At 34.4% G+C, this 13,881-nt stretch overlaps 1 protein-coding gene across 1 annotated transcript; it reads left to right on the top strand.

Annotated features, from left to right (window-relative positions):
• The first annotated feature begins 2,655 nt into the window (after positions 1-2,655).
• LOC125812936 (diacylglycerol kinase 7-like) lies at positions 2,656-13,363 on the top strand. The gene is made up of 12 exons (XM_049492414.1): positions 2,656-3,123; positions 4,732-4,854; positions 5,012-5,150; positions 5,228-5,312; positions 5,814-5,901; positions 6,262-6,337; positions 7,528-7,610; positions 8,730-8,800; positions 9,370-9,447; positions 11,209-11,296; positions 11,989-12,105; positions 12,995-13,363. The coding sequence occupies exons 1-12, from the start codon at positions 2,791-2,793 to the stop codon at positions 13,157-13,159; spliced, it is 1,446 nt and encodes a 481-aa protein (XP_049348371.1). The 5' UTR covers positions 2,656-2,790; the 3' UTR covers positions 13,160-13,363.
• The last annotated feature ends 518 nt before the right edge of the window (positions 13,364-13,881 follow it).

Genomic DNA, 13,881 nt, shown 5'->3' with positions numbered 1-13,881 from the left:
GGAGGGGTGTCAGTGTGTGGGGGAGGAATACAATAAATAAAATTGGGTACGTAGTAAATGTGGACTTTAAGTCAATAATAAAGAGACAGGTGACCTTATGATGCTTATTAATTGCTTTATTTATTCATCCGAATCTGGGTGAGTATTTGATTAAATACGAAATTTAATTATTCTCTCCATTTCAAAAAGAATGACCTAGTTTTCTTTTTAGTCTGTTTAAAAAAATTACCCTTTTTTTTTTGTAACATTTTAACTTCAGCTTTCCACGTGATATGTTTAAGGTCACAAGATTAAAAACACATTTTGGTACATTTGACATAACTTTAATTTATAAGAACCACAAGATTAAAACGTCTTTTTTTTCTTAAACTCCATTCCAAGTCAAACTAGGTCTTCTTTTTAAAACAGAGGGAGTATTATTTTTAAATTTAATTATTACTATTTTATGTACCCCCTCCGTTTATTTTTTGTTAATCCACTATTTTAAAAATAATTGTCCAATAATATTTGTCCAATTTAGAAAATTAAGAGGTAATTTATCATTTTCTGTCTATTTTATCCTTGTTATTAAATATTATTCAACATCTAATACATTACAAAGCATTAAATTTAATATATTTAAATGATAATATAGTAATATTACCCCTATTGTTTATTGTTTTTTAAGGTGTGTGTCAAGTTAATAGTGGAGAATTATTGTTGGACGAGGGAGTAGTTATTTAACATTAAGGGATCGTTTGATACGCGGAATAATATGAAATATCTCAAGATTGAACATAAATTCATAAAATATCCTATTTTACCATTCAACTTGAGATTATTTTATCCATCCCCAAGGAGGATAAATTTGTCTAGAGATTATAGTCACATGACATATTTATACTGTCAACGAAACACATGTAATATAAATTTTATCATGAGATATTTAGTCTTATCTTATCCAACTTGGAATTGTTATATGCATGACCTCTCAGGTGGGATAAATTAATCCAAAAAATATAATTTCATGAACTTTAATTCTAGAATAATTTAATCTGCATACTAAACGATTCCTAAGAATAATATGTGAGAAAAATATATATAATAAAATATATAAATAAAATGAAAAATCTTCTTATTTAATGCTAAATAAATTGAAACAGATGAAATATTAATTAGAGAAGTTTATCTACGAATAAACTCTATTTATATGTATACATATATTGTATCAAATCTAGCTGTTGGTGGTTCAACTATTCAATGCTTTCTTTGATGCGTTGCTTGATAGCGCCATACATATAATGACAAGTTTTTTTTTTGTGAAAAAGCATTTTTCAAGCAACCAACCAAGTCCTAATTATTGAGAGGGACTTGGGCTTCTCAAATTAAATTTGAGTGAAAACTATATATACATTAAATTATTTATGTCGGTTCAAGGATGAAGAGTAACATGTTATAATTATGTATTGTTTTTTCACTACACTATAGTTTTATATGTAAAGTATATACGGTAATCAATATAGGTTGGCGGCACTATTTTATTCTGACGCCTTAATTAGATGTCTTGAATTTGAGCCTTGGGCATGAAAAAAAAATCATATTGAAAGAGTCATCCTAAATGAGCCATTCAATACACCATCTTTAATGTGTATTCATTAATTCTTACTAGAGATCTCAAGTTCAAGTCTCACTGTTTTATGATGCTAGTCCAAATTTAATACCACTCCCATACCGGTACAAAAATCTAAGAAAATAATAACATATACTCCCTATATACTCCCTCCGTCCCTTTTTAGTTGTCCACTTTAGAAATGGCACACAGATTAAGGCAACAATGATTAGCACAGTGAAGTTACAATTTTACCCTTATGACAACTTTTCACTTCAAAATTACAACCACTTATTTGAATTAAAGTGAAATAAATTGGAGGGAAACAACATATACTTTTACAATTTTCAAGAAGTGTAAATAAGGGTATAATAGGAAAAAATTTGTTGTCCTTTCTTGATTTGTCAAAATGGACAACTAAATAGGAACAACTAAAAAAGGAAATATGGACAAGTAAATAGGGACGGAAGGAGTATTGATTATACAGAGTGTATAATATTACAATAATGTGAAAAAGTTAGTGAAAGAACTGACACACTAATAATGCAATGGTGCCAGCAGTCCAACTATGACCAGATTGGTCCCTTTTTCAGTTGTACGGATGCAATTTGACTTGTTCCGCGGCCGCCTCGGTGTCATCTAGAAACACTACCTACTGTATCAATCGATTCGGTTCAATTTGATAAAAATCAACTTGATCTAAATTATTAATTTCTTCTTCAAATTATTAACGGTCTTAAAAATATATTCCTATATTTGAATAATTAAATTTAGATACAATTCTTATCTGTCATGTGACATGATAATTAGTCTCAACCTCTAATAGAAGCTCAAAGATCTTACTAAAAAACTTGAGACAAGTATTGAAAACACTCTAAGTTTGCCGAGAATTTAGATGTGTATTTCACTCGTATTAGGTGGTATACATTTTCTTTGGTTTAAGAAAAAGAATCGTCGTCAGTCGAAGAGGTGGTAATTTAAGTGGGTGTTAGGGGCAAATGTGTAAGAGTAGAAACCACTTTTTGAAAGTCAACAATTTCCCTCGGCTCTGTGCCATTTTCTCCTTTAGCGCTTCTTTTTGTTATACTTCTCAACTTTAATAACTTATTCTCACAAGTCACAACCCACAGCCTCATCACAGTCTTTCCTTTCGTATACTGTATTTCGATTCCAATTACACAGTGCAATTTTTGAAGTTGGAGATGGATTCGACGGCGAGTCGGAGAACAGCGTCGGGGAGATCATCGGTGATAGAGTCTATTAAAGGTTTTACTTTCGCCGGAGTTAGGATTTCCAAAGAGGATCTACGGAAGAGAATTACTATGCCAGAGTATTTACGGCTGGCCATAAGGGAGGCTATACAGAAAAAGGATGTAGATACTGTAAGACGGCATCTCGATATGGCTTATGCCGCCGGCGCTGAGATTCCTCAGCCGGTGGAAGCGCCGGTTATCGTGTTCATTAATTCTAAAAGTGGTGGAAGACATGGTCCACAGCTTAAAGCTAGGCTGCAGGAACTCATGGGTGAAGAACAGGTCATAATTCTTTTTTCTTCTTTTATTAAAGAATTTACATACTAATTTAAGCATATATGGAACTGGAGTTCTTACTAAAGCTACATAAGTGATGCAATTTTTTTTAAAAAAATCATTTTTTTTGTTCCCAATTTTTGGGAATCGACTGTGGCACTATTTGGTTGGTACATGGGTGTATGTGGAGTCGTGGACTATGCTTGTTATTATATACTATAATAGCTTGTGTGTATGCTATAATTTATTAGTGTTTGCTTTATTTTTTATTGCAAATATGATGTCTGCTTGAATTATCGAGACATGTTTTAAGTTTTCATGAGTAAATTGGCCATGGTTATGCTGTATGGTATGAGCTAAATTGAGCAAATTAAGAAAGAAGACACTTTTTGTAAATTTTGGTTCTCATTTTATAAAGTCAGCTAATACTAAGTGCATCCAAGTTTATATCTACAACGCTGAAAATCAGGAAATTAACTAGTGACATTTGATTGTTTCACAACTTTGTCAACAATACAAGAATTAGTTTGTTAGTAGTTTGTGTTATATTGCTCCGCAGAGCATATATTTCAATCAGTATGTTTAATTCAGTATAAGGAACAGAAAACTATAACAAGGTGACACAAGCTGTTCAGCATATGGCTGAACAAATTTAGAGTAAAAGTTGATTATGCACTTCAGTTGGTCCTATTTCAGGCCAGATGCTCTAGCTTGGTGGACCTCCTATAAACCAAAAAAAGAAGAAGAAGAGAACAACATTGCAACTAGTTGAAGGGTTGGAATGTACTAAGCGTAATCATAAGACTAATCAAAAAGAGCTAATTGTAGCTAGTAAAAACTTCCTTTTAACTTTTCTTTCTCCTTGAAACTTCTTTTCCTTAATGGTCTTGCTTGCTTTGTGAATTCGATACCTGAACACAGTCATTCATGGTCTAAAAGTCTTCAGGAGCAATTTTGTGGATAGTCCTGAATCCAGTCACAGTGTTTGTCTGGTTTTTACTAGGTTCGGATATTTTATTAGGTTAATACAAACTACTAATAGCCTACCTATCAATTTTTTTTTTTGATAGGTAGGCTATTAGTAGTTTGTATTAACCTACCTATCAAATTAGAAAAAGCAAACTACCAATATTCATCCAGACACATTCAACGTTGTCTTGGAGAGGTGAGCAGTCCACAACATAATGAAATGGCAAAGTGACAAATTAAGACAAATGGTAACGGGGATTGACTGTCTTCTGTATCTTCCATTTATCACTTACCAGTTAGATGACATGCAAATGAAATCTTATGTGTCACTGGAAGTTAGTGCAGTTGGGCATAGTTTAGATATTGATATTCAGAACAATATGATCTTTATTTCTGAATATAGTTTGTCAAGGATTTGATTGCTTATTGGATTAAATTTTAAGCCTTGTGGTTTCTTTGATGGCACTTTTCTGTTTTGATATTTGCTTAGCAGGAGGGAAATAACTGGTTGGTATAATTTGTTTTTTTTATATGAGAACATCCAGATTGATAACCATATCGTGTAAAATTTATGTTGAATATTTAATCGTGTCAAATGGTATTGATTTTCTCTCTTTTCTGTGTCTTCACTTCAAACCGTGCCAGGTTTTTGACCTTTCAGATGTGAAGCCTCATGAGTTTGTTCAATATGGATTGAGTTGCCTGGAGAAGTTTGCTGCTCTTGGTGACAGCTGTGCAAAAGTAACTCGTGAAAGGATAAGAGTCGTGGTATGAATTTGATGTTACATGTAATTTGGACCCTTTTCAGTAGTTCAGTAGGAGATTTTCACGTGCACTTTACTGGGATTTTATAGATTTGTATTGGAAAACTATTGCAAAAAGGAAATAGGAATTGAGGATTTATTTATTCAATCTGGTTTGGCAGGCAGCTGGAGGTGATGGCACCGTTGGATGGGTTCTTGGCTGCCTTGGAGATCTTAAGAAACAGGGACGAGAGCCAGTTCCACCAACAGGAATAATCCCACTTGGCACAGGAAATGACTTATCCAGGAGTTTTGGATGGGTAAGCTTCTATGTGCATCAATTTTTCAGTTCTTGTTCTGTCTTGCCTTTCTGAACTTCCCTAAAATCTACTTTTCAGGGGGCTCATTTCCTTTTAACTGGAAGTCAGCCACAAAAAGTATTCTTGATAGAGTTGCAACAGGTCCAATTAACCGTCTGGATAGGTGATGCTTTATGCATAGTTCTTGATAAACATATTTTCAAGTTTCATGATAATGATATTGCTTAACTTACAAAATGTTCAATTGAATTGCTGAAGATTGTTTTGGATTGAAGTAAATCATTATGATTTTCTTTTTGAAATCTCTACTAAAAAAAGATTGTTAATCTAAAACTTGCCACCAAATTTATTGAAGCCCTACTATTTGCCTTGTATTTTCTCCTTGATGCACAAGAATGGATTCCTTTTCTTTGTTTTATTACCTGGCAATGTTTATTTTTTATCCTTTTCCTCGTGGAAGTAAAATTTCTACATCAAAATGCCTGTAGGATGTCCAATATGCTCCTGATGAACATTTGCTTTTAGCAAACTTAATGATAGGCAGAAAATATTACCTTTAGGAAGGATACATTTCATTTCTCTTTCTTATTCAATTTCTATCTCAATAGTTTGTGGCTTGTTTATACTCTGAGCTACTTCATGAAACTATAGCTTTCATTTGCAGTTGGAATCTTCTAATATCAATGCCAGCTGGGGAAAAACTGGAAACACCTCATTCTCTGAAACCTACTGAGGATGCATCTCTTGATCAGGTCATTCTACATTTATTTTTACAAATTTGTTAACTGATATATGGACATGCCTAATTACTTTTGCTTTCTAATTACCTTCGTGTTAGATCCTCAACTGGAATAAGTAGTGTTCCACTATTTTGTGGGTGATTACTTATGTTTCCTCCATTGAGTTTATCTAGGGTCTTATTTGTTTGCTGATACTCCAATGGTTTTCTTTATTATTCCATCTTTATCTTCAATAAAATGCGCTTTCCAAATGGTCGTTTAGTCAAGGAACTGCTGTAATGAATTTCTTTTTTAAATTACGCTTTACTTTTTCCTTAAAATGACACATGATAAGCATATGTAATGTTTGTTTTCGGTGATTTTGTTGTGCAGGAATTGGAAATTGATGGTGAGTTGCCCAAGAAGTTGTCCAACTATCAAGGAGTATACTACAATTACTTTAGCATAGGTATGGTGATTAATAGATCATAGTAATAATTAACTGTCAAGACTCATTTCACATTAGGGTTAACTTAGATTGTAAGAGAGCGTAAGACCTAATCAATTGTGTACTTCTATCTTGGAAAATCTTTGTAAATAGTTTACATCACTAACATTAATGTGAACTTTTGAAATCTTAAGTCATAAAGGTAGTCCATAATGTTTCATAGCAACCTGCTTACTCATGTCTACTTTCCATCTTTATCAATTAGTAATGTTCACATTGACATTACTGCTCTTACTTGATGATGCATCTACAAATATCTACCCGGAATGATTTTGCTATTGTAGGCCCATAATGTTTCCTTTTGAAGGGTGATTTTTGTAAGCTGTATTTGATTGTATTCTCCTTCCTCTCAGTAGTTCAGTGTCTAGACCCTCTTATGAGATCTTTTCGAACTTTTATATTGCACTTACTTTACATGCAGGTGAGAAATTATTTATGTATGGATGCTGGTTTTGTTTGCTAAAGAATAAAAGCTTGCCAGAATAAATACTATGTTAGCACCTCTCTTATATTTGCAATTTGCTTAGATTTGTAAAGGTTGAGGCTTCTCTTATGGTCAACTAATGCAATTTGCTTAAATCTTGTACTAACTAAACATGACTGTAAGAGATTTCTTTTGATTTTTTTAATCTATGTGTAACTTGTCTGAACTCTCTTACTTGTTTTAATCTGCAAAAATGTTTTTTCTTTTTGTTTTTTTTACTAGGTAAGATTCTAACCCTTACCTTATCAAAAAAAGGATTACAGTGACATTCTATTGATAATAAACTAGCACTAATCTTTGTTGGAGAAGATGTCACAGATAGTTCGGATCAGCAATTTGATGTAGAGTAGCATTTACATCATGTACAATAACCAGTCTGCACCGAAAAGATATACCTATGTTTAAGGCTAATTACATTTTGCCTTCGAATTCTGTATTCTTTTTGTCCATGCGGTCCACCAAATTGCAGGAGTTCCTTCTTCTTTTGCCTTCATAACTGATCCCTCTAAAATCTTCATATAAGTTTATCTGTGAAGGACAAAAACATCTCTTTGTGAAGCAGAATTGTTCATTCGGTTGTTACAATCATTTTCCCCCCCTCCCCCCATTTGGTCCACAAGATATAAAGTTTGTGTTCGATAACTTGTATCTATAACTTTCTATGCAGGAATGGATGCACAGGTAGCATATGGCTTCCATCATTTACGGAATGAAAAACCATACCTTGCACAAGGTCCCATATCAAACAAGGTTGGTGCTTCTTGTTCCTTGATCGTTAAATTTTTTGAAGTACTTATTAAGGGATCTCTTGATCTTTCTTTTTTCCCTTCCTATCACTCGATCAATTTGAAAGTGTATATGCTTGTCAAATGAAGAAATGTGGGCAAACAACACATATCATAAAGAATGCATTGAAGACATTCTAATTTTTTTTTGGTAGAACTATCAACCTCATGTTGCCAAATGGCGCTGCTCCATTTTCTTTGGGATTTCCTTAAAAACTGATTCTATGCAAACCAAACTCTTATTTTATCTTCACGAATCCTTGTTGAATAGATAAAATTGTGGTTGCATTATTGCATATTGTTAGAGTGGGTTAGAGTTCCACATTGGTTGGGGAATGGACTAGTGGTCTGCTTATATGGACTTGGGCTATCTTCCCCTCATAATAAGACCTATGTGCAATATATTTTTATGGTATTAGAGCCACTCCCATTTCTAGTTTGGGCTATCGGTCCACACTCCACTTGGGCTTGGGTGTGAGGGGGGGTGTTAGAGTGGGTTATAGAGTCCCACATTGGTTGGGGAATGGATTGGTCTGCTTATATGGACTTGGGCAATTCTCCCTCATAAACTAGCTTTTGGGGTTGTTAGGCCCAGATGCCATATCTTTTCACATATAATCCTTCAGGATACACTTAAAACCTGTTAAAAATGAGAAGTATCTGTTTTGGATCTCTAAGACCACTGCTGGTTTCCTGTGCTTGGGTTACTTATAATAGGAAGTTCAAACTTTTCGGCTTCTCTTAAAATAAGGAGCAGGTGTATTTAAGTAATTTCTAAAACTTCCATAACAGTCTTGTTGTATGGCCCTGTTTATATTCATGCAATTATGTGTCATGAACTTATTTGAGATATCTCATTGTGTGGATAGTGATTGCTATCTGTTTTACTACTCTTTTACTGAAAGTGTATTGCCATCCTAGGATGTATTTTAGTCATTTTCCCTTTGTGTTTGTTACCTTGAACCTACATATATAGTTTTTTTTTTTACATTTCATGTTTCTAGCTGATATTGTAACTTTACGAAAGTGCTACTTTAATTTCTTGGGACAGAAGTTCTAGTTATTGACAGAGCATTTATTACAGTTGATTTACTCAGGATATAGTTGCACGCAAGGCTGGTTCTTTACACCATGTAGCAGTGACCCTTGTTTGAGGTTAGAATGACTCCCTCAACACCCATTGATCCCTGATGCCTTTTAATTCATCGCACTCTGGTAGTTGCCACATGCTTTATCAAAAGATGTTTCTTATGTACCTTCTTATGTTAATTATGTCAGTGTTTCATCCTCTCTTGTCCAGTATATCATGTATTGCTTTCAAAAGCTAGTATTCACAGTATGTATGCCCTTGCATGCAGGACATCATATATTCTTAGGCTTGAAAATAAAAGGTGTGACTGATACTATTTGATTGTAGTATTAGATTAATTAACAAGGACGCCAAAAGTTTTCACATCTATCTCAAGGAAAGGGGACGTGCAGCACTTACTGGAGTTCTCTTAAAATTGATATTCCCCTCTGTATATTGATAACTCAGCATTAGTCTGGCAGTATTTATCATGTATGGTGATGTATAATCTGTTGAAAAAATAATGTATAATTTGTCCCCTCCTATTCCTTCCAACACATAAACTTGGATATTATTTTTGAAGTTGTACCCAATCATGCTTTTCATCTCTGATATTTTTTTTTAAAGATTCAGTGCTTACTTTTATTGATGGCAGGGGATTGAATAATATTTTGCGACTGTATGTTAAGAAGGTCAACAGCTCAAAGTGGGAGCAAATCTCTGTTCCCTCAAGGTTGATTTTTGTCCTGGAATATTTATTACAGTGTTGTATTTTATGTCTGTCATGTAATGCAGAATCTCTTGGATAACTAACTATTATATATGTCTCGTTGTTCTTATTATTTGACAACTATATGGGTATCAAACTGCTAAGCCACAATATTAAAATTTATGAGAGGGTGTTGGAGATGAGGATGAATAGGGGTGTGTCTATCACGGAGAACAAATTTGGGTTCATGCCGGGGCGGTCGACTATAGAAGTCATACATATCATTAGGAGATTGATGTATCAATATAGGGAGAAGAAGGACTTACATATGGTTTTCATTGACATAAAAAAAGCTCATGTCAAAGGATCTATGGAGATGTTTGGAGGCTAAAGGTGTACCTATGGCGTACATTAAGACAATTAAGGACATGTACGATGGAGGCAAGACCAGAGCGAGAACAATGTAGGGAGACTCGGAGCACTTCCTAGTCATGATGGGATTGCACCAGGGAACGACTCTTAGCCCGTTTCTGTTTGCATTTCCGATGGATGAATTGACACGACATATCCAAGAAGAGGTGCCATTGTGTATGCGGAGATGACATAGATTTGATTGAAGAGACACACGGCAAAGTTAACGACAGGTTGGAGGTTCGGAGACAAACCTTGGAGTCAAAGGTTCAAGTTGAGTAGGACTAAGATAGAATACTTGGAATGCAAGTTCAGTGATGTAACTTAGTGGCTGATGTGGAAGTAAGGATTGATACTCAAGTCATCTCCAACAAAGGAAGTTTTGAATAATCCAAGAAAATTGGGAGATTGACGATGATATTACATGTCGTATTGGAATGGGGTGGATAAAATGAAAGTTTGCATCCGGCGTCTTGTGTGATAAGTATGTGCCACCAAGCCTTAAAGGTAAGTTTTATAAAGTGGTGGTCAGACAATCTGTGTTGTATGAGATGGAGTATTGGCTGGTTAAAAACTCGCACGTCCAAAAGATGAGTGTAGATGAAATGAGTTGAGATGAATGTGTGGATATATTAAGAGAGATGGGATTAGGAACTAAGTTATCTGGGATAAGGTGGGAGTGATTTTCGTAGTGGACAAGATGAGGGAGACGAAACTGAGATGGTTTGGGCATGTGAAGAGAAGATGCACATATTCTCTATTGAAGAGGTGTGAGAGGTTGGCTAGTGGGTATTAGAATAGGTAGAGGTAGGTCGAAGAAGTCAAGGGAAAGGTGATTAGACAGAATATGATATACTTGCAACTTATCGAGGACATGACCCTTGATAGGAAGATATGAAAGTCGAGGATTAGAGTTGAAAGTTAATAGGTAGTCAATCATTGTCTAGTTCCCTTCCCCGTATTGTTATTGTTACTATCTTACTAGCTTATTCGCCGATGTTAGTATTACATGATATTTCCTTTGCTTCAGTTATTGTATTATTTGTTGTTATTTTTGTCATCTTTTTTATGGTTTTCAGCTTGACTTCCTTGCTACTGTATTTGCTTCACACTTGTTTTTTTGAAATGTTTTACTTGAGCTGAGGAGTCTATTTGAAACAGTTTCTCTACCTTTGCAAGGTAGGGTAAGACTACATGCACGCCACCCTCCCCAAACCCCACTTATGGTATTACACCAAGTATGTTGTTTTGTTTTAATTATTTGTTAAATAGTCAATTATATTGTTCTGTAATATGAAATACAATGCTAATACACTGGCTTTAAATGTTTTTTTTTACTTGTGCATTCATTTTCCTGTTTTGTCTTTTTTGTAGTGTTCGGTCAATAGTCACTCTGAATCTCCCTAGCTATGGAGGTGGAAGGAATCCATGGGGACGTTTGAAGCCAGAGTACTTGGAGAAGGTATTCTTTTGTGTTAGCTGTGAAGGACTTCAGTGGCTTTGGTGTATAATTAATGAATACTTCCTGAATTATTCTTTTTTCTTCAAAGTAAATTAGTCATTTCTGAAACCAATGATAAACTAGGGTTATTTAGTTGAATTTGCTGAACAGTTCAAATAGAATGTATTAGCTGTTCTGCTTAAGCTGTCAGACAAATATCTTTGTACAAAATTTCAGTTTTCAAAAATTCTGAATTTGGTCCGTATTCAGAAAAACTGTTTTCAGCTTCTAGATAACTTAATGTTTTAGGTCCCACTTATTGTATTGTCTGTAATCAGAGAAAGAGATTGAGCTTCTAGTCACTTCAAGTTTTAGGTTCTGCATATTGTGTGGTTCCTCTACTAGCAACAAATGATTTGAGCAAAAACCCCGAAGTCCCTAGTGGTATTTTTTCCCAAAGTTTTTGCAACTTGTAATTTTTAAACCTTACAAAGTTTAATTGATGTGTTAGTGCAGTTTAATACATATCCTCCATTTTTCAAACTTTATCAGTACCTAGTATGTGGTCGCAATTAACTTCAGGATAACGATTGGAAGTTGTAGCCACTTCACATCTGATCTGAAGTTGAAAAGCCAACTCAGAACATTTTATCAACTGTTATACATCATCAAAATTAACTACGAATTCCTTTTGTTTTCCTATGAAATTGTAGAGGGGTTTTGTGGAAGCCCATGCAGATGATGGTTGCATTGAAATTTTTGGCCTGAAACAAGGATGGCATGCCTCTATGGTTATGGTTGAGCTCATTTCTGCAAAACACATTGCCCAGGTATTTATCAAGATCTGGTAAAAAAGAATTAGTGCAGCTTAGAGGCAATACATTTAGATGTATACGTGTTAATCCCTGATGTGTCCTCTCTATTACATTTTGATCATGGTAATCATAACCTTAAAAAAATGATCATGGAAATCATTACATGCATTGCTTCTCAGACTTTCCAACGAAAAACAAAGGGGGAAAGGGTTATCTACTATATCACAGGCAATTCCTCTTGCTGTACTAACTCCAGCTAAGTTTTTCTCCATCGTCTGTCTAAGGTTAGGCCCTTGCATCGGGCAAGGATATCTACAGACACCTGATAATGGTCTTTCAGGCATCTGTATGATGCTCTCGTTATATATTAGGGTTGATAAACCAGTTGTCCTCATTATGGACAATAAATTGTTAATACATCCTAATGCGATCCCCTTCCAAAGAGGTAGTAGAATTGAAAGAGAGCTGCTTTGGCTTCGCTGGAGCATATCTGGTTTGATGTTATATGGACTTTGAGGAAGTACATTCACTAGAACACATCCAACACAGATACTTCCAGTTTTAATAGGTAGTATCTTGAAGGATTTATATGCAATAGTGGAACTGCATTTTCGGAGGATAAAATAGAGCTTTGTGACATAAATTTGGCTTGCATAGATATTCATTTTTATTTTTTTTTGAGGAAATCTCAAAGAAAATGGAGGAAAGCCATTCACCAACATGAGGTTGTAATAGGGAATGTGGTCATGCATTATAAAGAGATACAACAAAACTATAGTTAACATGTGTGGATTTGTTCTCTCTCTTGTGCGCGTGCAGAATGTCATATGCTTATATTATATGCGTATTTCTCATCTTTTTGGTGGACTTGATGGAATGAGACACTTCTTTTGCTGCTTTGTAGGCTTCAGCAATTCGATTTGAGTTGCGTGCAGGAGAGTGGGATGAAGCTTATATGCAGATGGACGGTGAGCCATGGAAACAACCAATTAGCAAGGAATATTCAACCTTCATTGAAATTAAGAGAGTACCATTTCAGTCTCTCATGGTTAACGGGAAAAGAAATTGATCCTTCTTCTCTTGTCATTTCCAGATCTTCTTAGAATTGTAGTTATCTATGTTCGTGTAAAGCATTTCCATCTCCCAGAATAGCTGTTGCTTGTTAATTAACATGTACATACATTATGTGTATTATAATTTATACACATGGGCATATTATCTGATTTATGGGTAGATTATGCACAGAAATGAGTTGCATAAACATTTTAGTGTTGATTTTTTTATGATATTCAAATAATTCTTTTTCCTCCAAACAACACATACTAATCATGAATTCATTTTTCATGATCCCAATGCCAAAAAAACTGAAGTTTGTCTTGGTGAGTATTGGTCACTTGGTCGTTTCCAGATCAGATTTCAAACCAATCACAGTCAGTCAACCAAATTCAGAAAAATCAACATGTACTAATACACACAAAAAACATTCATAAAGTGTGAAACTTGTTTGAAAATGGTTACGTATGGAGTCAATTTTTGAACAGTGCTTATGTAGTAAATTATGATGTATAATAACTATTTTGAGAAGTCACTTATTTTTACTAATTGCTTTCTTTTTACTCGTGTGAAATGTATGATTGGAAAATTACTAGGATATTGTGAAAAGCTATTTTTAAAAACCCGAATAATTAATTAATATAGCGAAAAAAAAGGAGATTGATTCCATATTGACCATCAACATGATTTCTTTCTTTTCTCTATTCTCTAACTAAAATCTCTTCCTTTCTTCCTCAA

The sequence above is a fragment of the Solanum verrucosum genome, unplaced genomic scaffold, assembly GCF_900185275.1.
Source record: "Solanum verrucosum unplaced genomic scaffold, falcon-dt-bn FXZP01000144.1, whole genome shotgun sequence".
In the NCBI taxonomy this organism is placed as follows: Eukaryota; Viridiplantae; Streptophyta; class Magnoliopsida; order Solanales; family Solanaceae; genus Solanum; species Solanum verrucosum.
This window is presented reverse-complemented; position numbering and strand designations above follow the sequence as displayed.

What these genes read in the sequence shown, in the direction of transcription:
- LOC125812936 (XM_049492414.1), top strand. Translation starts at nt 2,791, where the DNA reads ATGGATTCGACGGCGAGTCGGAGAACAGCGTCGGGGAGATCATCGGTG. An exon ending in AAGGTCCCATATCAAACAAG is followed by an intron (nt 7,611 to 8,729) that starts GTTGGTGCTTCT and finishes CATTTATTACAG; the next exon opens with TTGATTTACTCAGGATATAG. An exon ending in AGCAGTGACCCTTGTTTGAG is followed by an intron (nt 8,801 to 9,369) that starts GTTAGAATGACT and finishes TATTGATGGCAG; the next exon opens with GGGATTGAATAATATTTTGC.